The sequence below is a fragment of the Bos grunniens genome, chromosome 18 (genome assembly GCF_055505025.1).
Source record: "Bos grunniens cultivar Pamir isolate PY7600 chromosome 18, Bosgru_T2T1.0, whole genome shotgun sequence".
Classification (NCBI taxonomy): Eukaryota; Metazoa; Chordata; class Mammalia; order Artiodactyla; family Bovidae; genus Bos; species Bos grunniens.
The window spans coordinates 23,878,408-23,906,208 of record NC_141182.1 but is presented as its reverse complement, the minus strand read 5'-3'; the positions used below and the strand labels follow the sequence as shown (position 1 = coordinate 23,906,208).

Sequence of the window (27,801 nt, the reverse complement as noted above, 5' to 3'; positions counted from 1 at the left end):
AGGTTGCTGTAATCTAAATGAAATGATGCATGCGAAGGGTCTGGCACATAGTAAGCATCGTATTAATGGAAGGGGTGTTACTGTTAAATTCACTATTATTAGTATCAGAATTTATGTTATTGTCAAGGCAGAAACTGAGACTCAAGAAGAAAGGAAACCTTGAACAAGACCCTGCAATTAAATAACAGAAACTCTGCTTTGGCTCTTTCCATGGGACCAAGGGACTCCAGCTCACCCACCCAGAGTCTCTTGGTGATTACTTTAGCAGCTGTGACCTTTCCAGCAGATGTCACCTATGCCCTGCAGGGAGCAGAGATTTAGACTTTCTGTTTCCTCTTTGAGCTGGGGCTGGGGCTGGGGCTAGGGGTCCTCTCTAGGCTCCACTAAAACAGCCGGCAAACACATCCACTCAATTAGTGTCTTTATTCGTACTCACTGATTTTTCCCACGGGGAAACTGTTGAAGGGACAGGAGGGCAGGGCTAGGCAGGGGGAGCCATGGCTTGGTTTTCCTCCATCCAGTGAAGGAAGTGACAGAGGAGGGACATAACTAAAGAGAGTGACCAAGGGGACCATCACTACGTGGACTGAGATGCATCGTGCAGTGACTTCAGACAACCTGAGTCCTTCCGTCGGGAAATGCAATGTCATAGTGGAAAAGTAAAAAAAAAAAAAAGATCCAAAGAAAAGAACAAAGTGCATACAAAGCAAACTGCTAATGTAGGGACAGTTCTAAGGCAGCCAGCAGGGAGAAGGCCAAATGTCTGGGGTGGTCACCTGACGGTGCCCCACTCCCACTGCCCCATGCCAGACCAGGCTGTCGGGCCACCAGTGCCCTCTCGACGTAGTCTCTGTTGGCTCCCAAGGTGCTGTAAAGCCACAGAAAGTTGTGGAAGGAGGAGAGCCTGAAGTGTGGCAGCACCAAGGCAGCCCCAAGGCATGGCTGCATTGAGAATCTCAAGGCATCTCTTTGGGGGTGGCTCTGGAGGGCCGGTGAGATATGGAGGGGGAGGGACACCCAGGAGGGGTACAGTCAGCACCTTTACTTGAGCACAGGGCAGAGCCACTCTAGGGTTTCTTAAATTACCAGGTGGGGGTGAGAATGCTGATTAATTACAGAACTGAGGGCTGCCACGCCCACCCGGGTCCTTCCCTGGTGCTCAGGCCCTGGTGTGCAGCAGGTGATGGAGGGGGAGGCCCTGGGGGAGGCGGGGCCAGCTCAGCAGCCCAGCCAATCGGATTTGATGCTTCCGAACTTCACGCTCTTCAGACTTTGGTTCTCCAACTTCAGGTAATAGGCGCCCTTGAAGAAGTAGCTGTGACCTGGAATGAGAAAAAGAAGAGCCTGTGACCAACCCATCCTCAGATGTTATAGCACAGAGAAGGTTCCTGAGAACTTTACAAGTCTGCCTGTCATAGGGAAGATGTTTCTAATTTTTAAGATTTTTTTTTTATGTGGATCATTGCTAAAAGTCTTTCTTGAACTTGTTACAAAACTGCTTCTGTTTATGTTTTGGTTTTTTGGCCAGGAGGCATGTAGGATCTTAGCTCCCCTACCAGGGATTAAACTTGTACCCCCTGCATTGAAAGGTGAAGTTTTAACCACTGGACTGCCAGGGAGGTCTCCAGGAAGAAACTTTTAAATCACAGAAGACCCCTCTGGAGGCTGGAGGAAGGAATTAAACTCTCTGAGTCCCTGTTTCTTTATCTTTGAGATGTGGCTAAAGATACCACCTCTTAGGGATTATGGTGATGATAAAATGAGATGATATATGCTATGATTAATATAAATAATAGCACTGTGCTGAGCACAAGCACCACTTTGCTTTCCTAGAAGTGGCAAACCAAGAGACTGCTATCCCTCTCAGATGGCCCACATATGGGTTTTATTTAGTCCACACAAGTTTTCTGTTTTGTTTTGAATAATCTGGAAATTTCATATGAAAATACAGATTTATCACTTCTTTTTAAAAGAGCTAGACTATCTAATAACACTATTCCCCTTTTCTCTCTTTTTTTGGGAGGCCGCACCAGGTGGCATGTGGGATCTTAGTTCCCCATCCAGGGATTGAACCTGCACCCCCCCTTGCAGTGGAAGCATGGATTCTTAACTACTGGATTGCTGTTCCTGCTCCCCTTTTCTTGCAGGGCAGAGATCATCAGAAGCAGAGAAGCAGCTGTCCCCAGAAAACAAGCCATGTACTCTCTGATGCTCCACAGACCACATCACTCCCCGCTGTCTGCCTTGCCTGCTTCACTCATTAATGCACCAGCTTGGCCCCTCAGGGTTTTGGAATTTCTTACTCCTGACACATATGACCTCATTTACTTCTTTTCAAACCCCTGACATACAGGAGGTGCTCAACAGATGTTTCTTTCTGAAGATAATCCTTAACCTGACACCTGGCTGTACCCTTCTTTTTCTTGGACATGTGAGAGGTTTAGTCAGGGCCATGTGCTTAGCATGTGATAGGAGCTCAAAAAGCATCTTTGTGAAATTTCATTGAAATCTCCTCTAAAAAGCCAAACTGGACTCATTTCCAGGGCCCTAGAGACCTCCCAGAAGACTCCTCAGGAATCTGGTTTCCAAACTCCAAATTCTAGCCCTTGCTGGTTTGGTTGTTTTATGCAGCAAAGGAACAGAGACAAATGGGCCATCTTTGCCACCTCAGCATCAGGGCCTGACAAAGTTGGTCCTGTCTCAAATGGAGCCATCCTTCTGCTAACGGGAGGCGGTCACAAGGCCTCCTGTGGAACCCAAAAGGGCCTGGATCAAACCCCAGAATGAATCCAGGGCACCAAGCCCAGGTTTCTCGCCCCCGGCAGGCCTCCCCTCCTCCCCGCTCTCTGGCTCCAAGCTCTGCAGCTGTGAGGGGCCTTTCTGGGTCTTACTGCCTGGAGCCAGCTGAGTGAACAGAGGTCAGGGGTCTGGATGCCTTCCCAGCGCTGGGCTGAAGGGGCTGGTTTGTTTTCCCCGGGCGCCGCCTGCCTCCCCACACAATGAGGGAGTGTGTGCTTGTGAGGAACAGGGCCCTGGCTGGGGGCAGGGAGTCCTAGAAAGCGGCCAGAGGCCTGGGCAGCTCACCCCCGCCCTGCAGGTCCACCACAGCATCCAGGTTATCAGGGATGGCGTTCCAGGCATCGGCGATGAGCTTGGGGAAGCCAGGATCCATTTTCTTCTTCACCTCATTGTATCTGCAAGGAGAATGGCCATGGTGAACGAGTGGGGCTCCCTCAAGGCCAGCCCTGCCCCAGCGTGACCAGAGGATCCGGCTGATGGCTCCTGGGTGAGCCTGGGAGGCCAGCTCTAACCCTTCAGGGAGGCCCCTGACTGGAGCTGAGGGGCAGGGAGTCAGACCTGGGTAAATCCTAATTACACGACTCACTCATTAGGTGACTTGGGACAGTCCCGTAAAAACAATCTTATAATTATTACTGACGTTTAAACAGTGTGTTACCGACTTTCCATATACTTTCTCAGTCAATCCTTATGGCAATCCTATGACAGTTACTACATAATACTCATTTAATATACCAGAGGCTTAAAAAGGGGACCCAGTTTCTAAGTGGGAGTCCAACTCAGGCCTGACTGGCTCCAGGGTGGCAAACTCCTCTCTGAGCCTCAGTTTTACCATCTGTTAGATGGGCTATATTTAATGTACTGATATTTAATTATCATATATATGAATGGAATAATAACACATGCAAAATGCCTAACAGTATCTGAGAAATGTTAGTTCCCTTAGAAACTGCTGCAGTACAAAGAGCACTGGACCGGAAGCCCAGAGACAAGGTCCTGCCCATCACTGCTCGGCTTGAAAAAATGCTGCTGCTTCATCTGTCAAGTGAGCTGACAGTCCACATCTGGGGCAATGATCTCGGCTGAGACATGAGGTTACAGTACAAGGTGGTGCATGAGCCCAAGCCCTGTGAGTCACAGAGCAACTTCCTGTCATCTCAGGCCCACCGGCAGCTCCCAGGGCAAGTCATTATCCAGGGCTCTGCCTTTAATTTGTGTAAATACCTGGAGTATTAGTTGGCATATTCTTTTCCTGGCTAGCAACATCTGTCTTTTTCATTTTAATCTTGGGAGAACTTTTAAAAGGCTGAGGTCATTTTGACTCCACTGCTTCTCTACCTACACTCCATCTATTTATTATTCTGCAACTATTTAATGACCTCCCACTATGTCGCTGTGGATATTGTAATAAACAAGATAAAATCTTACCCTCATGGTGCTAATTTTCTAGATAGATCTGTGTTTGTATCTCATTCTGGTGACAGCCCAGTACCAGCCTCATAGCTGACTCTTTTCTTCTCCACAGCCAGCTTGCCAGCCTCCAATCCCAGACACCAAAAACAGCTTCCCCTATGAGCCCCCTTCTACAGGAGTCTTCCCCCTCTGCCCATCACCCTCAGAACTGCCAGAAATGCCTTTCTTAATCCCATCTCTGTCATGAGACTTCTTGCAAAACCTAACATGCTTCCTTGTGACCTGAGGTACCAAAACCAAGTTTCCCAGCTTGGGAAAATTCCAGGATCCTATCCACATCCCCTGTAACTACATTCTCTGGAGTGACAATGGCTCGGAGCTATGTGCCCTTGAACTTGCCCTCGTTTCTTTCTCACTCTACCCACAGAACGCAGGGAGGGCAAGAATCAACTGAGGCTCAGAGAAGTGAAGGAATGTGCTTCTAAGTTCTTTTCCTCCAGGAAGAATACAGCATGGAGCCATCGGGAGATGCCGGCTCTGAACAGGGCCATGTGTCTTCACTCTCTGTCCCCAGAGCTTCCTCCTATGGTGTTTCCTGCTTACTGGGACACTTTCTGAAAGCCTTCTCTGTGACCCTCTGACCTTCTCCTCTCCGGCTGTAGAACTGTAGTGTAGAGTAGGTGTTACGAGTACAGACATTTGTGTCAGAGATTTTTCAAAGGTATATCCTTGAGGCCACCTGGAAAACGCACCTAATATAGTGGCTGCCCTAAGTGAGAAATACAGGTGAAATGCATAGCCCGGGATGTGGTACAGGGCCCATCGTGAGAACCATCACCATTTTATTTGTACATGTTTATATCTCTTCCCTTCATGATATTGTAAGTTCCACCAGGCAGAGAGCAACTATTTCTTTTTTCTCCTTTTTTAAAAGAAGTTCTGTGCTATATTGATTTCTCTGCCATATGGGATCTTAGTTCCCCAACCAGGGATCGAACCCATGCCCCCTGCATTAGGAGCACAGAGTCTTAACCAGTGGACCACCAGGGAAGTCCCAGAGAGAGCCTATTGCTTGACCACTATCTTCCAGCACCAAGGTAAATGCCTGGCACATAGGAGATACTGAATGCATTTTTCTGGGCTTAGTGAAAGCTTATAGAAGCAAGGGCTAACCACTCCCTGGGGTTGCCCAAGCTGGAAGCAGCTCCTTGTCCTGTATCATTCTGGAGCGATTTCTCCTTTTCCAGCAAGGAAGCCTGGGCCTCTGTAGACTCTACCAGGACCAGTGTCTCAGGCTCATTAACTACCTCTCCTGGGAAAAAGATCTGTCTCCTTTAGAAACCCCACCCAGAACCTCCAATAGATGTTTCAGTTCTGCTGCTTTTAAGGAAGATTTACAGAGCTTTCCCTGTGGAACAGGCTGTCCATCCCAGATCTAGGCTTTGGCAGGTAGGCTTGCTATTGAAAAGGACTAGAAAGTAGATAACTCTGCCCAAAACCCAGCAAGATGCCAGCATAGCCTGAGCATCAGTGTGTGTGTGTGTGTGTGTGTGTGCACGCAGGCAAGCGATACTCATGATTACACACGGACACGTCTGTTCCCATATGTTTACATTCACAGTGTGTGCTGCAGGATGATTATAAATGTCCTTTCAACACTGTGATTCAAAGACACTAGGGCTCTCTGATTCTAAGATTTGGAGATGCAGAGTGACTACTGTGCTGAGATGCCTTTCCACACAGCACGGGCATGTGCCTGGGAGTGTTCTGGAGCCTGTGGGCAGAGCACTGTGGTTTCCTGGCTGTTTCCTTTCCTGAGGCTTGAGATATCATTCAGCTTAAGTTGCTAAGTATCTTAGCAATATGTCTGGAATTCCACCCTGACACGGCAGCTGGGGACATAAACAGCTTCTGAATGCAGGGCAACTGGGGGCAGGTGGTGGGGAGGAGTGGGGAGGACAGCGGACTCTGGAGGGAAGCAGGATTGTTCCAGGAGTGGCAAAGGTTCAGATGCAGGCACAGGAGGAACGAGAATGCTTAGGAGGCAAAGAGGAAGACCACTCCTCCACCGACCCAATAACCCTGAGGGTACAGTGCCAGGGGCCTGGGGTTAGACGGCAAAAGAAGCAGTTAAAATTCTACAATCTGCGTAATCAGCAGACAACACTTGCCTATAAATAACTTAGACAACTTAGTTCATCTCTTTGGACCTCAGTTTCTTCATCTAGGAAATGGGAAGATTTGTAATGAAAATTCCTGAGATCCAGGCTGCCTCTCACTAACCTTTCCTGGATATTGGACTCCCTGGCCCTCAGCCCTGACCATGGTCTCTTAGAATCAGATCCTTCCCTTTATTTTTAAAATTATTTTTAAAAATATTTATTTATTTGGCTGCACTGGGTCTTAGTCGCAGCTTGCAGGATCTTTTTCAGTCTCATCAGGCTAGATCTTTAATTGTAACATGCAAACTCTTAGTCATGGCTGTGGGATCTAGTTCCCTGACCAGGGATTGAACCTGGGGCCCCTGCATTGGAAGCACAGAGTCTTAGCCACTGGACCCACCAAGGAAGTCCCTAGACCCTTCCCTTAGATGAGCTGGGGCAGAGAGCTACATGCTTCCAAACTGGCCTCCTGCCAGCTTGCCCCCATAGCCAGGGGACCTGTGGAAGCTGGGCCAGAGGGTGCCGCTGTTTCCAATGAGGCCAGATTTGGATGCTAGCTCCTGTGGGTACCCGTCTAAGTTTTCATCCTGTGTTTGCCCTCTGCCATCCCTGCCTCCACCACTCCCATCTCTTGGGACCCCACTACCTCAGGTATAGTGTAGAAAAGTGGAGAATAGCATGTTCTCTGGGAGCCAGAATTCTGGGGTTCAAATCTCAGCCTGCCACTACTTGGCTGTGTGACGTTAAGCCAGATACTTAAGCTCTCTGAACCTATATCCTCACCTATAAAATGGGAAGAATAATAATACCCACCTCATACATAGGATCAAAGTAGCAGCTATTATTTTTATTACCCCCTTCTTCAGTGAGTCACCCTAAAATACAAGGCTCCAGACCAGACAGTCATGAGCCCAATCCAAAGACTTCTGAGCAGGGAAAGGAGGCCCTAACCAGAACTGTACCAGTAACGTGCCCAAGAATAGTTCGCCCTTTGGTGACTGCTCAGAGGGCCTGTAGCCCTGGCGGATTAGAGACCAGAGAGGGGGCATCCACAGCCCACCAGCCTCTGAACTCAACCCAAGAGGCTCAAGGCCAGTGTCTTCTCTCTGTTGACACGGCTGGCGGTGCGGCTCTCCTTCACACCACCCTCCCTTACCTCCAGAATTTGTCTCCGGCGAAGATGTACGTCTTCTTGTTCTTGCTCCAGTTAAAGGCAGCATCCACCTTCTGGACACCAGGGGGGAGCCCCAGGCTGGTCAGTGGCTTGGGGTACCCTCGCTCCAGGGTACTGGCTGAATAGACCCAGTATTCGTTCCCTTGGGTAGAAGCAGAGGGTGCGTTGGTGGCAAGTGCTCAAGGCTGTTCCTCCCACCACCAATCTGCCAGCGACCCCACTGTGGCCTTTCTCAACGGGTACACGAGTTCTGCTCACTTCTGGATTCAGTGCCCAGAATCGGGGCCTCCATGTAAGGCTTCGTAAATTGGTTATGGAAGGTCCCTGGCCAAGAAGGTGAGCAGGAATGATTCCCACCCTGGCTTCATTCATCAAGTCAGAGATTCTAAGTGCCACAACTGCCGTGAAGAGGCACCTTTTTCTAATTTGCACCCAGGTCCCCTGTGAGCCAGCAGCTGCCCTGGTCACTCTGGGATGGAGGAGCTGGGGGGTCCACCGGTGAGCATGCACCCACAGCGCTGTCTGAGCCTTCAGCGTCAAGGAAGCTGTCCCTGTGTCCCCATCTCAGCCTTCACCCCCCTAACCGCCACAGCTCTTCCTGAATCCCCTCCTAACAGCCTGTTTTTCTGTCTCCCCTCCTGGCTCATGAGCTCCCTGAGAGCAAGGGTTGCAGCCCTGGGGACATGGGAGGCACTCGAATAAAGAGGAAAGGAGCAAGGTTTCCCAGATGTTACCCATGTGGCCCTGCTGCTATTGTTCAGTTGCTAAGTCACATTCAACTCTTTTGTGACCTCATGGACTGCAGCCCGCCAAGCTGATCTGTCCATGGGATTTCCCAGCAAAAATACTGGAGTGGGTTGCCATTTTTCTCCAGGGGATCTTCTCGACCCAGGGATTAAACCTGTGTCTCCTGAACTGGCAGGTGGATTCTTTACCACTGAGCCACCTGGGAAGCCCATATGACCCTACCTCAATGATTTTTACCACTTATAGAGACTCCTCATGGGCCTTCCTGGTAGCTCAGTAGTAAAGAATATGCCTGCCAATGCAATGCAGGAGACGCAGATTTGATCCCTGGGTTGGGAAGATCCCCCAGAGAAGGAAACGGCACTCCACTCTTGCTTGGGAAATCCCACAGACAGAGAAGCCTGGTAGGCTACAGTCCATGGGGTTGGAAAGAGTCAGATAGAACTTACCAACTAAACAACAAGAGTCTCCTCGTACTATTACTTAACTCAACATTCTGCTTTCAAGGAATTCATTTTGAAGTCTATAGAAATAAGTGTAAACATTAAAAATAGAAACAAATCAGTGTTTAAAAAATTCTAACTAAAACTGTCATCTGCCTAAGGCACTAACATTAGGAAGGTATTAAAGGCAGTAGCACTGAAGTGTCATTTTCCTTTCCAAAGTGCCATTTGATTCCTTTGGAAAAGGAATCAAAAAGATTACAAAGTGAGTAAAAGGTTACTGAAATGTTCATTCTGTGAGCCAGTGCTGGTTGATGCTGGATGTCTAACCAATCTCCCAGATGATGGTTGAAAGAGTGGATCTGTAACTAAGGGGAGCACCCACCGGTGTACAGGACTCGCGGTACAGCGCCCCCTGGAGCTGAGGGCCAAGAAGGTCCCCTCCCACAGACCTGCAAAGAACACAGCCTTCTCCTCCTGTGGGTCTTCGTACACAGCATCAATCTTTTCCGGCAGCTCAGGCCAGAATGTGGCTACCAGCAGGGGCCCTGTGGGCTTGTCACGTGGTGTCACTGTTCGCCAGATGAATCTGGGTGGGGGAAGGGGACACAGGAAACCACACCTTCAGTCCCTCTGCAGCTGTAACCACACATGCCTCCCCAAGCCCACTCAGAAACATCCCAGGATAATTCCTTGGCTGGGTAGAGGGGAGGCAAGATCAAAGGAAGGGTGGAGAAGGACTGGAGAATGAGCAGAGTCCCCTCAGTAAGAAGCCAGAGCAGAGAAGCAACCACTTTGCTCCCCCTCCTGCTCCCTCCTCCAGGAAGCCTTCCCTAACTACCTCTCTCTCCATACTGTGCTCTCCCCACTCTGAGTCTCTCAAAACTGGCAACACCAAGTGCCTGTAACAGTAGTTTGATTGTTTGGTTTTTTTTTTTAAGTGTTTTATCTTTCCTGCCAGATTAGAAGTCAATTGAGGCAGGAGCTTACGGCACTCAAAAGCATTTCCCGAATTGAAATGGATTCATGCACTTTGGCAGGAGTAATAAAGTGTGTGTGCATGCTCAGTTGCTCAGTCATATCTGACTCTTTGCAATCCCATGGACTGTAGCCTGCCAGGCGCCTCTGTCCATGGAATTTTCCAGGCAAGAATACTGGAGCAGGTTGCCATTTCCTCCTCCAGGAGTACTAAAGAGCCTTCATTTATTGAGGGCCTACTAAGTCCCAAGCACTTCACGTGGCTTGTAAAATGTCAGCCTTACAATATTATAAAATAATATGCAGTCTTGGTGGTCTACCCAGCACCTATGATTTATTTCCCTGTTATCCTTCCTCACAACATACCCATACTTACGGACCCTCCTTTCCTATAGATGGATCCAGTCCCCATTTTGATAAGTTTAAGCTACCCGCTCTCAAAGCGAGATCTCCAGACCAACACGTGGAACTTATTTAAAATGCAAATTATTGGGCTCCACTTAGGACCCATGAATCATACCCTCTGGGCTTGGGGCCCAGTAATCTGTGACTTAAGAATCCTTCCAGCCGATTCTAATGCGTGCCAAAGTTTGAGGACCAGTGATCTAATCCTATCAGAGCTTAGCATTCCCCAGCAACTGTTATAGATTCAGCAGTGGCCGTATGTCCTATGTTGGCACAATAATATTGAAGACATACACTTGTATTTCACATCTGGAGATCTCTCTCTCTCAATCTCTCTTCTGCTGCATGTGGGCAAGGAAGTTTACAGCCCCAATTGCCATTGGTAGTCATCGTGTGACCCCAAGGGACTCAGCCTTAGGAAGAAGTCAATGCCAAGGACGGTAGTAGACAAAAAAAAATCACTGAATCCGTGACCCTCTTTCCGCCCCTGGAGGCAGCCCTACCCCTGGACTTTGTACCACATGGGAATAATTTCTTTCCATTGTTTAAGCTGGTTTGAGTTGGGATTCTTTGTTACTTGCGACCAAAACATCCTGATATGGGAAAGTACCACGATCCTTACTTGGCAAATGACGCTCAGAGAGGTGGTGGAATTGCCAGGATTCAAATCCAGATCTGACTCCAAAGTTGGAGTTGAATTATCCTTCAGTACTGCCTTTCTAGTCCCCCACAATGTCCAGCACCAATTTCTGCATATAGTCAGTGTTTAAATACTTACTGATCAATTCAAGGAGCCCATTAAACACTCATCAACTTCCTTTTGAAAGAAAGTGGGATGTGTCAGACCAGAGATGGCTCCGACCTGGGCCTAGGCACCACACCCTTTCCCAGCTCTGTACTCAGACCCACCAGAGTGGTCAAGGTCTCCTTAAGGAGAAGTGCAGCAGATCAAGGGTGGTGCCAGAGCATGGGTTCCCTGGGCTCACCTCTTCCCCATCCCTTAAATGAGGGCTGCAGTACACACTGAGATCTGTTGTTACATGTCCTGGTTTGGGCATTTGTGGACTGATGGACCTGACTTCTCAGTGCATTATGGGTCTCATCTCTCTCTGGCATCTGCCCCACTCCTCCCACCCCCCACCCAGCACCTAGCCTAATGCCTGGAGCAGAGGACCCCCTTCACAAGAGTTTTTGGAACATCTTCAGCCTCACCAGGCTCTCCTGGGATAAGCCAGTAACTTTGCATCTCTCCAGCTTCGCTCTTGCAATTCCCTTGTCTCAACCTCGCTCCCACCCTGCCAGCCCCATCACGTCCACCTGCACCTGCTTCTCCTCTAATGTTCCCGCTTGGGTATCACTTCACCTGCGGAGCCTGCCTGGACTCAGACGTGTCCACAAAGTGTTGTGCTATTATCTCTGCCCTCACATCTCTTTCATTCTGCCATGACAGTCCTCTCTGCCTCTGTTCCCTAAACCAGACGAGTGGCGCTCAAACTTTAATGTGCATCAGAATCATTGGGGAAATTTTTTTTTCTCTTTTTGGCTGTGCCTTGCAGCTTGTGGGATCTTAGTTCCCTGGCAAGGGGGTGAACTTCACCCCTGGCAGTGAAAGCACAGAGTTCTAACCATTGGACCACCAGGGAATTCTCATGGGGAAATTTTTTTAAACGTACATGCCTGGGACCCATTCCCAGAGATTCCAGTCAGAGGGCCTGAGGGTGGGGGCAGAAACTTTTAACCCTCACACTCTAAGTGATTTTTGTTGGGGAGATTCATTGACCTTTTTTTGAGAACACTAATCTAGGCATTGGGCTTTCCTGGTGGCTCAGCGGTAAAAACCCTCCTGCCAATGCAGGAGACGTGGGTTCAGTCCCTGGGTGGGGCAGATCCCCTGGAGAAGGAAATGGCAACCCACTTTAGTATTCTTGCCTTGGACATGCATGGACAGAGGAACATGGTGAATTATGGTCCATGGGGTAGCAAGAGTCAGACACGACTTAGTGACTAAAACAACAATCCAGGCATTAAGCAGCCCCTCTGTCCACAGCACAAAACACCTCACTCCCAGATCCCAAAACTTAGCAAAGGATTTGGCACAGTAAAAGCCAAGTAATTATTTGTCAATAAGGACAGCTAGTATGATTGAACACACTTAGTCTTTGTCAGGCATTGTTCTAAGCACTAAGCTCATCTAATCTTCAAAACAGCCCTATGAGATAGGTTGGACTATTAATCCCATTTTAGAGATGAGTGAAGTGAAGTGCAGTGGAGTGAAGTGAAGTGAAGTGAAGTCGCTCAGTTGTGTCTGACTCTTTGCAACCCCATGGACTGTAGCCCACCAGGCTCCTCTCTCCATAGAATTCTCCAGGCAAGAATACTAAAGTGGGTTGCCATTTCTTCCTCCAGTGGATATTCCTGACCCAGGGATTGAACCCGGGTCTCCCTCATTGCAGTCAGACACTTTACCGTCTGAGCCAAAAGAGTAATTTGAGGTAAAAAGAAGATACACAATTAACTTGCCTGTAATCATGCAACAGGTTAGTAGCAGGTCCAGGATTCTAACCTAAGCAATCTGGCTCCAGAACCATTCTCCCAACTATTATGCTCTATGGATGGACAGATGATGAATGACTTGATGATGCGCATGAATACATAACGATGATGGATGGACAGATAATGGATGGATGGGTGGATACTGGATGATAGATGCATGATGGATAGGTAGGAGAATGGAAGGATGGATGGATGGATGCTTTAATGTAGTTGTAGATTTGTTGCATGCCTCTAGGACAGCTGGGTGAATCACAGCCCTGGTGGATTGAGTGGGGGCCTTTATTTATAGCCTGAAGGACACCACCTCTCTGCCCTGTGGTGACTTGTTCCCCAAACATAGAACATTTGAGGTCAAGGCCATTCCAGGAGAAGGTCTATGGTAGATGCATTGTTCCTAAGTCTTCCCTCCATCCCTGTTTTAGAAATCTATATCCATGTGTGATGTCACATGACTGTGCAGTACCACCCCCTAGAGTAGGTAGTGGGCTTGGCCATGTGAGTAGCTTCAGCCAGTGAAGTATTCTCAAATATGCTCAGACTGGAGGCCTTAAATGTATTTGTGTGGTCTGATCTGGCCTCCTGTGCTCCTGCCATCTGTCACGAGTAACCGCTAACCCCAGGAGAGGGAGTGACATGCAGACCATCCCTGAATGCATACTGCAGCCCGAAGCTGAGACACCGAGGAGATCCACAGGTTAGCAGACAGCACAGGAAGTGCCTGTTGTGGTAGCACCAAAATCTGTCGGACATGCAGCAAAAATGGGTCTCATACCGGTCATTCTGTGAAGCCCCCAGTGGGGTCCTTGAGCAAGAGATGGGGGCATGAGAATAATGGAGACAGGGCAGAGGGCAAAGAAGCCATCTCCTACACTCACCGGTCCTTGAAGAAGAAGATCTCCCCACGGATCTGAGAGATGCCGTCGAAGACGATGTCCTGTTTGCAGAGCTCAGGAGTGACGGGGCCCAGGGTTGGGGTGGGGCCGGTGCCAGTATCAATGTCAGGGGAGGCCCCTGGGGGAAGACACCCGACCTCAGACTCTCCCCAGCCCCAGGGGTTCTCCCCCACAGGCTGAGCCCCAAGACCGGCCTACCCAATCTGCTAAAGACCATCAGAATAGCATTCTGGCCTCGGTGTCAGCCCAGGGAAGACAAGGGAAGAGGCCTGCACTTGGAAAGGAGACTGAACAGAAACCAGAATCCTGTGGTCCTTCACCTTGTATGAACGTTCTTCCCCGACATCCCCTGAATTATTTCTCTCTATATGCCTAAGAGGTAGACATCATCTTTACTCCCATTTTACAGATGAGGAAACTGAGACCCAGACAAGTTTTGTATATGACCTGCCCAAGGATTTAAACTCAAAGCCCAGGTTTCTGAGCCCACAAGAGAGTCAGTGTCAGAGGCGAGACCGTGTGGCCAGCACTGGGGGTGTGGCAGGCACCTCCTTCACTCCTGAGGGTAACCAGCCACCGTTTAGAGGTGAGGAAACTGAGTCCAGAGAGGTAAAGGCCGGCTCCATCCCTTGAAGCTGGTGAGTGGCAGAGGTGACTCTCGAACCCAGAGCCACTCACTCACTCTACTGCAGTTCTTTCCCAAGTCCTGTGCTCCCCACACCTCTTCGCTCCAGAACCATTTTCACGATTTCAGCCTTGTCTAAGTGCTGCCAGTACTATTACACGTTGATTTATTTTTAAAAATGGAGTCACTTTGTAAACTCTAGCCTCATTGCAAGCATTAATATACATAAATCAGTGGTTCCAGGTACTAGCTGTACTGATCCTACTACACGTTAAAATAAAAGAATTGTTTGGAGAACTAGAAGTTTTGCACTCCTGTATCATTAAGGTCATTCCAGGTGCTGGGAATTTCTACCCTGTATTTAGCTATTAATACTTCTCCTGGATTCTAAACCTCACTTGGATGCATAAACCTCATTGACCTTGAGGCCAGAAAGTTACCTTTCTCAGCTGACTCACCTAGAAAATGGAGAGCCCATTTCTGCCCCACCTGCCTTGCAGCGTGGCTCTGGGGAGCCAAGTGAGGCTCAGACACTGGTGTTATTTGGAAAGGAAAGGGCTGTCCGAAGGCCTTAGAGTAATGCTCCAATATCCCCAGACCAGGTTAATACTGCTGCCCTTGTCTCCTGCAGTCCCAGACCTGGCTGGTTCCCCCCACTGGCACCCTACCCCCAGTGACACGACCTCCCCAAACCCCTGCCCCAGGGACCCCAAGCTGAGGCTTACCATAGAGTTCTTGGATGCCCTGGATGTCATCATGGGACAGGCGGAAGTTCTTAGTATAGGTATAAATGGGCGCCATCAGGGCTCCAGGGTCCTGTGAGTGCTCCAGCCCCATTGCATGGCCAAACTCATGGGCTGCCACCAGGAACAGGCTGTACCCTGAGGGCCATAGGGAGGGGAGGCAGGCAGAAGGACAGGGAGAGAGATAAGGGACAAAGTCAGATCAGGGGATTTCCCTGGTGGTCCAATAGTTAAGACTCTGGGCTTCCAAATAGGGGGCACGAGTTTGATCCCTGATTGGGGAACTAAAATACTACATGTGACTCGGTGCAGCCAAAAAAAAAGTAGTAGTAGTCAGGCCTGGCTCTGACAATGGGGACATTTGAGGACATCTCCATGGTAGGGTTCAGAGCATGGAGGTGGCACATATTGATGTTTTCTTCTTCGGACAATTCTGGGGTTAACAGACCACACCTTTTACTTTCAATTAGAGTCAACCCAGGTCCCCTCATCCCTTTCCATGTGGACCGCACATGTGCTATAGAGGGGAGCACGCAGCATTGGCAAATCCTGTACTTAAAGGCCCGTTTGTTTAAAAATCCCATTACCTGGCTCTTCGTTTTCTCTATAAAGAACAAGAGCAAAACCTGCTCTGCAGAGTCTCCAAAAAGGAAACCCAGGGGAAGCAGTAAAAAGATGCTCACTTGGAGTGGTTGCCCAGGCTCAAGCCAGACAGTGGGCAAATCCTATCATTGCACTCGATTGTGTGTTGAACTGTGTCCCTGCAAAGACATGTTCAGGTCCTAACCTCATATACCTGTGGCTGTGACTTTATTTGGAAATATTGTCTTTGCAAATAAATTAAGCTACAAGTTAAAATGAAGCCATACTGCAGAAGGGTGGCCCCTTAATGCAGTGTGACCCACGTCCTTAGAAGGTACTTGGCCAAATAACAGAGGCAGAGATTGGAGTGATACAGTCTCTAGTGAAAACGTGGCCTTACCCAAACCTTGATTTTAGACTTCTGGATGACTCAGAAGGGAATAAATTTCTGTTGTTTTAAGCCATCTGGTTATGGCGGCCCTAGGACACTAAAACGGGCTTCCCTGGTGGCTCAGTGGTAAAGAATCCACCTGTCAATCGGGAGATGCAGGTTTGATCCTGGGTAGGGAAGATCCCCTGGAGAAGGAAATGGCAACCCACCCCAGTATCCTTGCCTGGGAAATCCCATGGACAGAGGAGCCTGGCAGGCTACAGTTCATGGGATAACAAAAGAGTCAGACATGACTTAGCAACTACACAACAGCAAGAGGACACTAATACACTGCCCCCTCCCCCAACCAAGTACACTATACCTGCTCTGGAGTCTTAAACCACTCCGGCAGGTGGAGAACCCCACCTTTAAATAAAGGCTGGAGCAGAGCAGGTAAAATCAGGGTAAGTCTTAGCATGGCACTTGGGGGAGGACAAAAAAATTCCCTTGGCCAGCCTCTGTCATTAAAAAGAGGCTGCCCTAATACTGGCTGGCCCCAGCCCAGCATTCTCACCTGGTCATCTGGGTCCTTGAACCCAGTGACACGGGGCCCTGCAGCCTAGAGTGACTCCCCGGTGCCCTCAAGGATCCTGTTCATTGCAGTGACCACACAGTAAGGTCACAGCCTGTCTCCTGGTTACTCTCTCCCTCAAGCCTGTGAGCCCTGGAAGGCAGAGAGCTGTCCCTGGCAGCTGTGTTTTCAGCACCCATTACTGACAAGGACTCCTCCATTCACAACCTGGCAAAGGATGGTGCCCATGGGGCAGGGAGGGCCATGAGGGCTTCCCCATTCTGCGTGGAGGGTGGGGAGAGCAAGGATGAGGTGCCTACTGTATTCCTCTCTTCTGCCCACCCAGCTCCCTGAAGGCAGCTCTCTGCTGGAGTGGGAATGTCTCGCAGGAGAATCATCTCTCTGGAGCAGGGTTCCCTGTATCGAGCACTGAAATGTTTGGGAGTGTGACAGACCCACCTGGAGCGGTAAAGAGGTGGGAAAGGAAAGCAGCATCTGCTGGGGAAAACTGACTCCCACTCAGGAACTGGGAACTGGGATGGATCAGGTCTTATTTTGGAGGCCACCTCTTTGCCCAGAGAAGCGGGGCTAAGCAGGCAAGCGGTCCCCACTAGGAACGGCAGCGTCTCTGGTGAGTGGGAGGGTCCGCAGTAGAGATGCCGGTAGGTGGGTGTCTAGGGGGCGGTGCCTATGGCTGAGGTGGGTGGGGACTCTGGACGGTTTCCCCGCCCACATATGGGCGGGGCCGGATGTGCGGCTTCTCTGACCTAAAGCCAGGGCTCCTCATACCTTGGTCGGGGCAGAAGCCCCACTTGCGGTCATCATCGTAGTTGGAGGTGGTCGCACACCACAACTTCCCATCACTGCGGCCAGCGCTGGTGCAGCTCTCGTGCTTGTTGCCCAGGAAGGTGAAGGGGAGGACACATGGGGCACCTTCCGAGTTCCCGCCCACAGTGGACATGGCTGTGGGATAAGGGACATGGGTCAGCGGAAGGCAGGGGGTCTGAGGCCACCACCAGGAGCAACGACAGGACGTGGATATTAACAAACCAGACTTACTGAGTGCTCGCTCAGTCCGGGCCACTGGGTCAGGGGCTTTATACACATCTCACATCTTGGCCCCTCTTAAACAACCCTGTGTGGTAGGGACCCTAGATTATCTCCTATTGCACAGATGGGAAGACTGGAGCTCAGAGAGATTAAGTAACTTGCCTAGGCAGTGCTGCTGAGAAGTGGCAGGGCTGGGATGCAGACCTAGGCAGCCAGACTCCAGAGCTTTTAAAATTAGCTTTCCATGGGTGGGGCCATGGTGGGGCCAGAGGAAGCTGGGCAGAGCTGAGGATGCCAACACCCCTTCCAAGACTGGGAGCTCCATCACACATGGGCCAGTGGGAGACTTACCTGTGTCCTCTGCAGAGAGCAGGGACTCGGCAAATATCTGTTGAAGGAAGGGAGGAAGGAAGGGAGGGAAGGAGTTCTTATTGAAAAACAAAGATCAAAAGAGATACAGACTAAGACAAAGAGAGGCAGGGAAGAGAGACTCTGGGATGAGGGGGAGGAAGAGACAAAGACCAGGGAGGCTGGGAGAGTGCAGGTCATTCTGAGGGAGTCCTGGGCGGGCCTGAACCAGCTTAGGCTGGTGATGCCTAAGCATCACCAGCCAATTCAGCTGAACTGGCTGTGGGTGCCCAACATCTGTTCTGACTTTGGTGTCCGTGCTGGGCCAGCCGCTGAGCGTCCTGATTAGCACCCCTGTCCTGGGGAAGCGGGGTGGGGAGGGCTCTCGTGGGTCTGCTATCAGAGGGTGGGGAGAGGCGCGACACCCACCGGTCTCCGGGCAGAAGCCGTACTTCTTGTCGCGGTCGTAGTCCTCGGTGGTGCCACACCAGCGGTAGCCGTCCGTGCGGCCCTCCGTGGTGCAGCTGTCGTAAGACGTGCCCTGGAAGCGGAACGGGAACTTGCAGGGCTGTCCGTCGGCGTTGCCGCCCATGGTGAACAGGGCTGGGGTGCAGGAGAGAGGGGGAGGGTGCGAATGTGAGCATCCGCTGGGCACCTGTGTGAATGCAGAGCTGGCTGCCCACCTGCCCACTCACACCAGGGAAGTCATAGCATTGATAAAATATTTTTGAAAAGTCTATACTGGTTGGTAAACTGTTGCTTCTCTGAACTTCTGGGGGTAAATACTCCTTCCTCCCTTGCCAGCCCCAGCCTTTTCCTTGGACCTTATGGATTGCCCTCCTCTGTCTCAGCAATAAAATAGTTAACCCCTGGCACATGGGAGGGGCCTCCAGAGCCCTACTCCAGCCCCAGGGTCACCGTCCACTCTGCCTGATTGATGCTTGCATCCCTGCAGATTGCTAAATATATCGTCCAAGGTGGGCAGGATGGCAATATCTCTCCATTTGACAGAGAGGGAAACTGAGGTTTGAAGAAAGCTGGCTCCAGAACTACTCATGATCACCTACATGGATGAGGGTTGTAACTGAGAACTACAAAACACACTGATCTCCATCTCTGCCTTCCTCACTCTGTCATTCACGCTTGCGCACACAGAGAAAACTTCACCTCCCTTCAACCCCAGGCGTTTTCCCAGATGCTGTGGTCCCTGCAGGAGGGAGAGGAGAGGGAGGGCGGGAGGGGGAGGTGGTATCTTTGCGAACCTTTTAATACACACCCCAGGCTCCCACTCTGACCGCCCCAAGACATGGGCCATGACTGGAGGGTTCAGGGGAGACAGTGGGATTAAGAGTCTGGGCTTGTCTATCTTGGGTTCTCCCCCTGCTGCCCCGCACCCTCATCCACCCGAAGCTACAGAATGGTGTGTCTTTGGATTTGCCAACTAGCAAAACCACAAGTGCGTAACAAGGACCATCTGTGAACAACGGCGCCAGAGGTGACCTCACCAGCCCCCATTAACTCCACCATGGCCAGAATCAAGCCCAGTCCCTGGCCACCCCCACAAGTCTCAGGGCCCCTTACCCTCACTGCTCCCTTCTCCCCAACCCAGAGACCTTCTCCTGGAACGCCAGAAACAAGGCGGCTGATGAAGACAAGCTGCCTTGGTGGCCTTGAAATGGGAAAGGCGAAGTGTTAACCTCAATGGAGACCAGTCTCCACCTCTGGCCTCCCATCAGCAGCATTTCTACCACCCAGGAAGCCCCCATCTCTTCCCAAATCCTGCCCCCAAAGGGATGGAGACAAGCAGACACTGACTCAGCAGTCAGGAGGGGCTGAGTAACCAGAACTTCTGCCCCAAGACCCAAACACGTGCATGTCGTGCGTACTTACATCTGGCTAAGGACCAAGCCAATGGTTAATGTCCCAAACAGGGAAAAACCCTTCCTCAACTTATGAATTACAGCTGTTTCCCTTCTATTATCAAGACATTCTGTTCTAAACACAGGGGTTGACACATGGAAGGTTAACGCCATCCAAATCCCTACTGGGAAATGCAAGATACATTAAATATTTTTGGTTTTAAGTATTTCTGACTTATTAATGGCCAATGGCTTGAACTTTACTTAATAAAAAAGTATTGCATGAGTTTTGGGTACTAAAAGCGTAAACAGGGACACATTTAACTAGCTCTTTGTTTCTTTCCTTCTGTCAACAGGGCTGGTACTTAGGGTTCAGTTGCAATAACGTCAGAAAGATTCACAAACGTGTAAAATTACAGCTAAGAAGACAGAGGTATATATAGATCAAGGAGTCTTTATGGACTAGCAAAGAAAAAAGGTATTTTAAAAGGTTTTGGACTTTTTCACATTTTCTCCACATCTTCTCAGCTTTCAACCTCCTGAATCATTAAACATGATGACTTGATAAGAGTATAAGGTTATATATGCTGTCCTTTCATGATTTCTGATTATGAAGTACGTCAAGGATAAATTAAAAAGAACTGAGTGTATATGTCAATACCCTCACCCTTTAAAAAAAATTCCCTCTACATTGTTTCAAAATATCTAGAGCTTATGTCTCAAGCACTGACAAAAGCACACATATAAATACTAGGTCAAACCTGATGCCTTTGCCAAGACCCAGAGATGCAGCCACAAGCCACGATAGATGGAGACCAAGAAAGGCAGATGGAACAGCCCCCAGACACACAGAGTCAGCATCAGAACCAGAAGCAATGGCTGAAATCCCCCAGGTCGGTGTCCCCAAGCCAGGTTGGATACTGGCCTCAGTACCAATCCCATTGTTAGGCTTCTGATTCATCCCAAGGCTCTCCTCAACCCTTGAACCTCCAATTCTGCTAGAGGGTAGAAAGTAGTTCTCAAGAGACCCATTGGGCATTTTAATCATTCTAAGTTCAGTTTAATGTATGTTGGAAAAAATAATTAGCACATCAAACTAATGAGTTCAAAAATATTGCTAATGGTGAAGCTTAAAAAAGGAAGTGAATAAATGAAAGTATTAAGTGAATAATGGAACAGATGAGAAGGGCACAGTGATGGCTCAAATTGGGATGTGGGGGCTGAAGGAAGTGGAGGGGACACTGGCTAATTGGCCGTGCCAAGCCTGAGGAGTATAGAGGCTGGGAAGGTCAAGGCCTGAAGCCAGGAGGACACTCACCTTCATGGGGGCAGAAGCCATACTTGCCGTCCTTGTCAAAGTTGTATGTGGTGGAACACCAGAGGAAGCCATCGCTGCGGCCTGTGTCTGTGCAGCTGGTGTACTCCTTGCCGTTGAACCGGAATGGGAACTTGCAATATTCCCCGTCAGCATTCCCGTACTTCACACGGACCACTGAGGAGCCACACAGGGTGGAGGGTGAATCTCTCTAGGCCTTTCTTTGGAGACCAGGATTGTGACTCATCGGGGTGTGTGACCTCCCTCCCCCTCCCACCTGAGCAGATGGAGGGGTCTACAGTTGCCAGGGACGCCACAGTCTTCGTTGCTAGGTGACAGGGAGGCATGCAGAAAATCGGCGAGGAGGCTCAGGCATGTAGATGGTCATACTCTTACCTTGTCCTTCTCCCAGGGTCCACAGCTCATCGTCGTCAAAGTGGGAATCTCCCCCAACTCCAGGGCCTGGGGCGAAGGCATGAGCCAGGAGGCCGTCTTTGCCATCAAAAGGGTACCCATCTCCATGCTCTGAAACACACTGGATCTCAGCTTCTAGTTACCCCACTGGGGGCTGAACCCCAGCCACATCTCATCCATGGTTGGGGCCCTTCAGCCCATCTACCCTCTGACCCCTTCCCTCGCCCTGTTGGATTATCCAGGACTGAGGACACAGCAGGCCAGTAGAGTGTTGCTGACTTGACTGTCAGCATCCTATGGTCTACATAGCCCTCAGAATCTCTACCACCAGCCTTCATTGTCTACACTACTGCTGATGACGCTACACTTACCCACATAGCTACACTGCCACACCAGTCTCCTCGCCACCACCCTCGCTGTCCCCAGTGTCTATAGCAACTACCTTCACATCCTCTCTTAGCCATATCACCTCCCTTCAAGTCATATTATTCCCAATGGCCACAACGCTAACCCTCATAACCACTTTGCCACCCAGGGCCATACCATCTACCCACATACCTGCACTGTCTCCTGTGCTACTTACCCTCATTACTTTCCACTCACAATGTCTACACTGCTTACCTTCATGTCTACACTACTGTGTTCCCACCCCAACCCACATGGTGCCCTAGACCCCGGCATCCATTCTGCTTACTCTCAAGTCTACACTGGTCCATTGTATCCGACCCACTTTCATATCTAGAGTTCCTCAGCGTCTATGAGTGTCATCCAACAGAACTTCTTGCCGTGATGGGAATGTTCTTTGTCCAACTTATTAGCCTCATGTGACTACAGGGCCCTTGAAATTTGACTAGTGTGACTAAGAAACTGAATTTAAAATTTTATTAATTGTAACTAATTTAAGAGTAAGTAGCCTTGAGGATCCAGGGGCTACTATACTGGACAGTGTGGGGAGACCATTTGCTTTCAGTGTCACACCACCTCCAGGGAGTCAGATCATCCACTTCGCGTCAATGTGGCTTTCCCATGTCTGCTCCAGTCTACACCACTCTAGTGTCTGCATCTTCTACCCTCCTAGCTAAGCTGGAAAGGAGACTCCCCCCGTGCCTCTCTAATATCCAGATTGCCCCTTTGTCTCTACACTGACCCCCTGCGCCCCTCCTCCGCCTACCCCAGCGGCCAAAGTTGATCATGATGTCAGCCTCTCCATCATGGATCCGAGAAAACCGTAGCGGAGTCACATCGCTCCAGACTTGGAAGGCACGAGCGAAGGCATCATCCACTGTCTGGGGGTCCAGATCAGGTGTGTAGCCAATGATCCTGGAGGTAACAAAAGTGCATGTGAGTGTGTGCAGGTGTGCAAAGGCATGTGCGTATGCCTAGGCCTACAAATGTGTATGTATGTGTGCAAGGGTGTGTATATGTGATTGTGTGTGAGTGCAATGGTGGGTGCGTGTGCACAGGTGTGTGAATGTGTGCATACATGTGACAGGTATGTGTCTGCATAAGTGTGTGCATGAGTGTGGATGCACACGCAGGCATGTGTGTACATGTTAAGTAGAGCTTCCTTGGAGAGGAGCCCACTAGAGCGCCTTGAAGTCCTGCGGAGCCTTAGATCAACCCATACGGATAGGAATGTAAACAGTGCATTCCAGGACCCTGCAGAGATGTCATCCTTGGAGTGCAGCACGAGCCCTACAGAACAGAGCTCTCTCAGCCCAATTAACAACCAATTACAACAACTCTATACCATAAAACCCAATTATCAATAGCAACCAATCATCAAGTTCTCATTACCCACTCAATAACCTCATCTAATAATGACAATGACTAGCATTGATTATGGGCTTCTGTGGTGGCTCAGATGGTAAAGAATCTGCCTGCAATGCAAAAGACCCAAGTTTGATCCCTAGTGTGGGAAGATCCTCTAAAGAAGGGAATGGCTACCCCCTCTCACTACGTGCTGGACACTGTGAAACCCTTTTATGTACGCGGTCGACTTCCCAACCTACCCATAAATAAGGTTTTGTTTTAATTCTGTTTTGTAGAGTGGAAAGTCAAGGGTCAGAGCACTGAAAAAGAAGTAGTTCAATGCCCCACACCCAGGAAGGGTGAGATTCAAGTCCTGGTCCATTTGACTCCATTCCTAAGAACTTTGTACGCAAACTCCTTAGGATGCCAAGTCCTCCCAAGATCCCTCCTGGGTACCCGGAGAGGGGAGAAGACAACGCCCAATGAGACACAATATCCCTTGGACCAGGGCCCGCCCTGCCTTGGCACCTGTATGTGATCTGGTTCTTGTCCCACTTGGGCTTTCGGGGGAAGAAGTTGTAGTTGGCCACGTCGGGGTTGCCACAGCGCGGCTTCCGCATGGTCTCAATGGTGCTCTGGTCCAGTTCACCTGTCTGGGGTAACCCGAAGAACTTCTGCATCTTCTTCAGGGTGTCCTTCAGCACAAACAAGTTACAGCTCTCCTTGGGGCAGCCGTAGAAGGTGTTTAGGTATTGCTGGAAGAAATAAGGACCCAGGCACAAACAGCCATGTTAGGATGGTATAGTATTGGCCAAAGGAATCAGCAACCCCAGGGCACTGGGTAGAGTCCCAGGTTCCCAAACCACTGGTTAAGTGACATACACACTCCCAGATGGCCTCACACTCCCATTAGCCGAGTGACATACAAACTGTAGATACTGTGGTTTGGGAGTACATGTTGGGTGCCCACTATATGCCCAGGTACTGATGTCAGCATGTGTTAACTCATTTGATGCTCACTGCAGGGACTTCCCTGGTGGCCCAATGGATAAGACTCTGCTTCCACTGCAGGGGGCACGGGTTTGATCCCTGGTCCAGGAACTAAGATCCCCCCAACGCTGCGCAGTGTGGCAAAACAAAACAAAACTTCTCATAGCCTCTATCATGTAGACAGTATAACTATCTCCATCATACAGAAGAAGATACTAAAGCACAGAGAGGTTAAGAAACTTACCTAAGATCACCAGCTCTTAAATGGCAGAACTGAACTGGGACCCAAGTAACTGGCTCCAGAGCCCAGGCTTAGAACTGTTATCTCTCTACCACCTCTCTTTACCTCCATTGTCTCTTTTAATCCACCAAAATGCTGATGACATAGGGATTATTTCCCTCACTTTTCTTATAAGGGTTGTGTGCCCTGGGCTCCAGCAAGAGACAGACCTGGGTTCCAAATCTGAATCTGCCATTTTCCCAAAGAAAACAATCCTGTCCCTCTGTGACTGTGCAGCTGGCTCAGCCCAAATGCAGGCCAAAACCAAACAGTCCCTTGCAGGGGGTCAGAGACCAATCAGTTCATCTATTTATTTAACAAATACTTTCTGACACCTATCAGGTGCCAAGCCCAGTCTTAGGGCTGAGGGTCAAGTGGTGAGCATGACAGATGTTTCTAGTCTCAGTCTCTAGGGTTCAAAGCCCAGTATAGGGAGGCTGACGGATCACAAATAAGTGAAAAATTAAATATGTGATAGGAATGGTGGGGAGAGCCTTATTAATGGGGCCCTAACCTTGTTTAGGCAGAGAAGGCAATGGCAACCCACTCCAGTACTCTTGCCTGGAAAATCCCATGGATGGAGGAGCCTGGTAGGCTGCAGTCCATGGGGTCGCTAAGAGTCGGGCACGACTGAGCGACTTCACTTTCATGCATTGGAGAAGGAAATGGCAACCCACTCCAGTATTCTTGCCTGGAGAATCCCGGGGACAGAGGAGCCTAGTGGGCTGCCGTCTGTGGGGTCACACAGAGTCGGACATGACTGAAGTGACTTAGCAGTTAGCAGTAGCAACCTTGTTTAGGAGGGTAGTTTGGAAAGAGGAAAGAAAGGGTATAATAATAATATTAATAATAAACGATAATAACATATGATGACTAACACATTGAGTGCTTTCCATGTCCCAAGTACCCTTCAAAGTGTCTAAGATTACCTCTCCTTTATTTTCCTTTATTTATTTTTTGTTGTCATGCCACGAGGCACACAGGATCTTAGTTCCTCCACCTGGGATCCAACGGTGCCCTCTGTAGTGTAAGCATAAAGTCCTAATCACTGGACCACTAGGGAATTTCCTAAGATTATCGCTCCTTTAACCCCAAGACAGGAACCCTTATTACCCTCAGTTTGCAGGAGAAGCTCAGAGAGAAGTCACTTGCCCAAGATTTACTAGGCCAGTTGGTTAGTGCACCCCCCTGATTTGAAGTCAGGTGGTCTAAGTTCAAAGTTTGGTTTCTCAAGCCCCCCACTGTATGTCTCTGGGCAACATGGACCTCCATAGATTGTAGAAAGTGTGGGGGCCCAGGTAGCTTCGTGACTGATACTCCAAAGCTCCACCTTCGCCCTCAACCACAGCCCCATCATTATGCAGACCAGCTCCATTTGTCCAAAAAAGGCAGAGACCTGGATGCTGGAAAAGGGGCAGGGCTGGTGTCATAGCTTGAGAAGGAGTTCCCCGGGTGACCAGGTGACCAAGGGCTTGACGATCCTGTCCTGGACAGTGTGGGGAGGATAAGGGCTTTCTAAGGCGGTTGACTCAGCGACTAAACAACAACAAAGGGTGGTTGAAGCAACTAATTGGCAGATGTGCGCTGGAAGGAACGTGTTGAGGGGTCCAGACCCAGCCCGAGGTGCTTACGGGGAGAAGGGGGAGTGCCCTTCCGCTGCCCCCATCCCTGCTTGTGCAACCTCTTGGCGGGGATGCCCCTGGCGCCAGGCGCGCGCACTAGCGCGCTCTCAAAACGTCTGAGCCGCAGCTCGGAACCCCGCCATGAGGGAGGGCTCCCTGGCTGCTCTCCCGTCGGAGCCGGGCTCAGTCCGCCCCCGCCCCACGCGCCGGGGCCCTCGTGCTGCCCCTCCCTCCGCCCTGCTGGCCAGTTCTCTCCCTCCGTCGTCCGACTCCTTTGGAGAAGTTCGAGGAAACTTTCTGAGGTCCAACCCTTGACCTTCGTTGACCAACTTGTTCATTCAGCCACTGAGAAAAGATGCGCTGGTCGTTTCCCATCGGCCCCAAATACTTGCCAAAAGGACTCCTGAGAGGTTGGTCCAAGGGCCCCTCTCCAGATGTGTGCAGAAGGTTCCTAGACGTTGGCCAAAGTTCTGCTTTGCCCAGAGCTCCCACCCTCACGTGTGCAAAGCTTTATCCAAATTGTGTGTCAAAGGCTCCCTCTTCCTTAAAATGGAACCCCTAAACAGGGGTTTCAAGGATCCTCCACTGTTCGCAAAAGAGACCCCTTCAGGCTTTTTGCCAAAGTCCTCCAAGGACGCTGGCCAACTGGCTTTGTCAGCCAGCCCCCCAGATGTGTCCAAGAGTTGTTTACAAAGCCGCCCCCCTGTTGCCAAATCCCAGATCCTGGACAATGTCCTTGTTATTTGCAAAAGGGGCCCATTCCAGAGGTTTGCCATAGCACCTCGGTTCCTGACCCTGCTGGTGGTGCGCCCCCCCTCTGGGTCCTGAAAGTTGCCAAGCAGTTTATCAAAGGCCTTCTCCTCTTACAGCAGCTCCACCATCCCTCCTTCGGCGGTCCAAAGACCACCCCGCGCGGTTTACTGAAGCCCCTCCCCCACACTGTAAGCCCACCATGGGGTGGGGGGAGGGGTGGCCCTTCCCCCCGCTCCAAAGTTTCTCTAAACTTGGTTGGATGAGGCTAGCGTCGCAACTCACCACAGCCAACTCTTTGTCCGTTTTGGGGGCGACATCGCCGGGAAATTTGATGATGGGCGACGGCGCGGCGGCGGCACGGCCCAACAGGCAGCCCAGGACGCAGAGCGCCCGCAGAAGGGCGGCCAGCGCGCCCCGGGACACTCGCGCCTCGGTCATTGCGCTCCCGGGCCCCGCGCGTCGCCCGGGGGTGGCAGGCTCGGTGCGTGTGGCCGCGTCGCCGCCTGGCTGGCGCCTGCTCCCCCGCGCGGCGCTGTGCTCCGAGGGGCTATTCTATTCGGTCTCCTCGGCTTTGCCCGGCTCAGCAGAGCATGGCCCGGCCCCCAGCCCGCTCCGCCGCCGCCTGCTCTCGCCCAGTCCTGGCAGAGCCTTTTTATGTTTAAAGCTCCAGATGCGTAGCCTCCAGCCACCGCCGGAGGAAGTCTGGATGCAGCGGAAACAAGGGAGGGCCGCCGCCAGATGTGGCCGGCTGGGCTGGGAGGACGCTGGCAGGGCTGCGGCGGGTGGGGTTGGGGGGGCGCTCGGGCCCGCCCCTCTCCGCCCCATTCCCCCTCTTGCCCTCCGCCTCTTCTCTCCTTTCTTTTCCTTTCTCCGCCTCCTCTCCCCTCAGCTAGCTGCTTTGGGCCTCTGTGAGCACCATGAGTGCGCGACCTCCCAACCTCTATACTCCCCACGGGGGCG

The 27,801-nt window shown here is 50.6% G+C and overlaps 1 protein-coding gene across 1 annotated transcript; it reads right to left on the bottom strand.

Annotated features, from left to right (window-relative positions):
* Positions 1 to 404: 404 nt before the first annotated feature.
* On the bottom strand, positions 405 to 27,468 carry MMP2 (matrix metallopeptidase 2). The gene is made up of 13 exons (XM_086350710.1): positions 27,124 to 27,468; positions 23,725 to 23,951; positions 22,616 to 22,764; positions 21,427 to 21,555; positions 21,034 to 21,207; positions 18,286 to 18,459; positions 17,248 to 17,421; positions 14,918 to 15,073; positions 13,550 to 13,685; positions 9,191 to 9,327; positions 7,531 to 7,690; positions 3,085 to 3,194; positions 405 to 1,322 (listed from the first exon to the last, which is right to left on the bottom strand). The coding sequence occupies exons 1-13, from the start codon at positions 27,277 to 27,279 to the stop codon at positions 1,219 to 1,221; spliced, it is 1,986 nt and encodes a 661-aa protein (XP_086206836.1). The 5' UTR covers positions 27,280 to 27,468; the 3' UTR covers positions 405 to 1,218.
* Positions 27,469 to 27,801: the final 333 nt, after the last annotated feature.

What these genes read in the sequence shown, in the direction of transcription:
- MMP2 (XM_086350710.1), bottom strand. Translation starts at nt 27,279, where the DNA reads ATGACCGAGGCGCGAGTGTCCCGGGGCGCGCTGGCCGCCCTTCTGCGG. An exon ending in CGGCTTCTGCCCGGAGACCG is followed by an intron (nt 17,422 to 18,285) that starts GTGGGTGTCGCG and finishes CTTATCCCACAG; the next exon opens with CCATGTCCACTGTGGGCGGG. An exon ending in GCCGGAGACAAATTCTGGAG is followed by an intron (nt 3,195 to 7,530) that starts GTAAGGGAGGGT and finishes TTCTCCTTGCAG; the next exon opens with ATACAATGAGGTGAAGAAGA.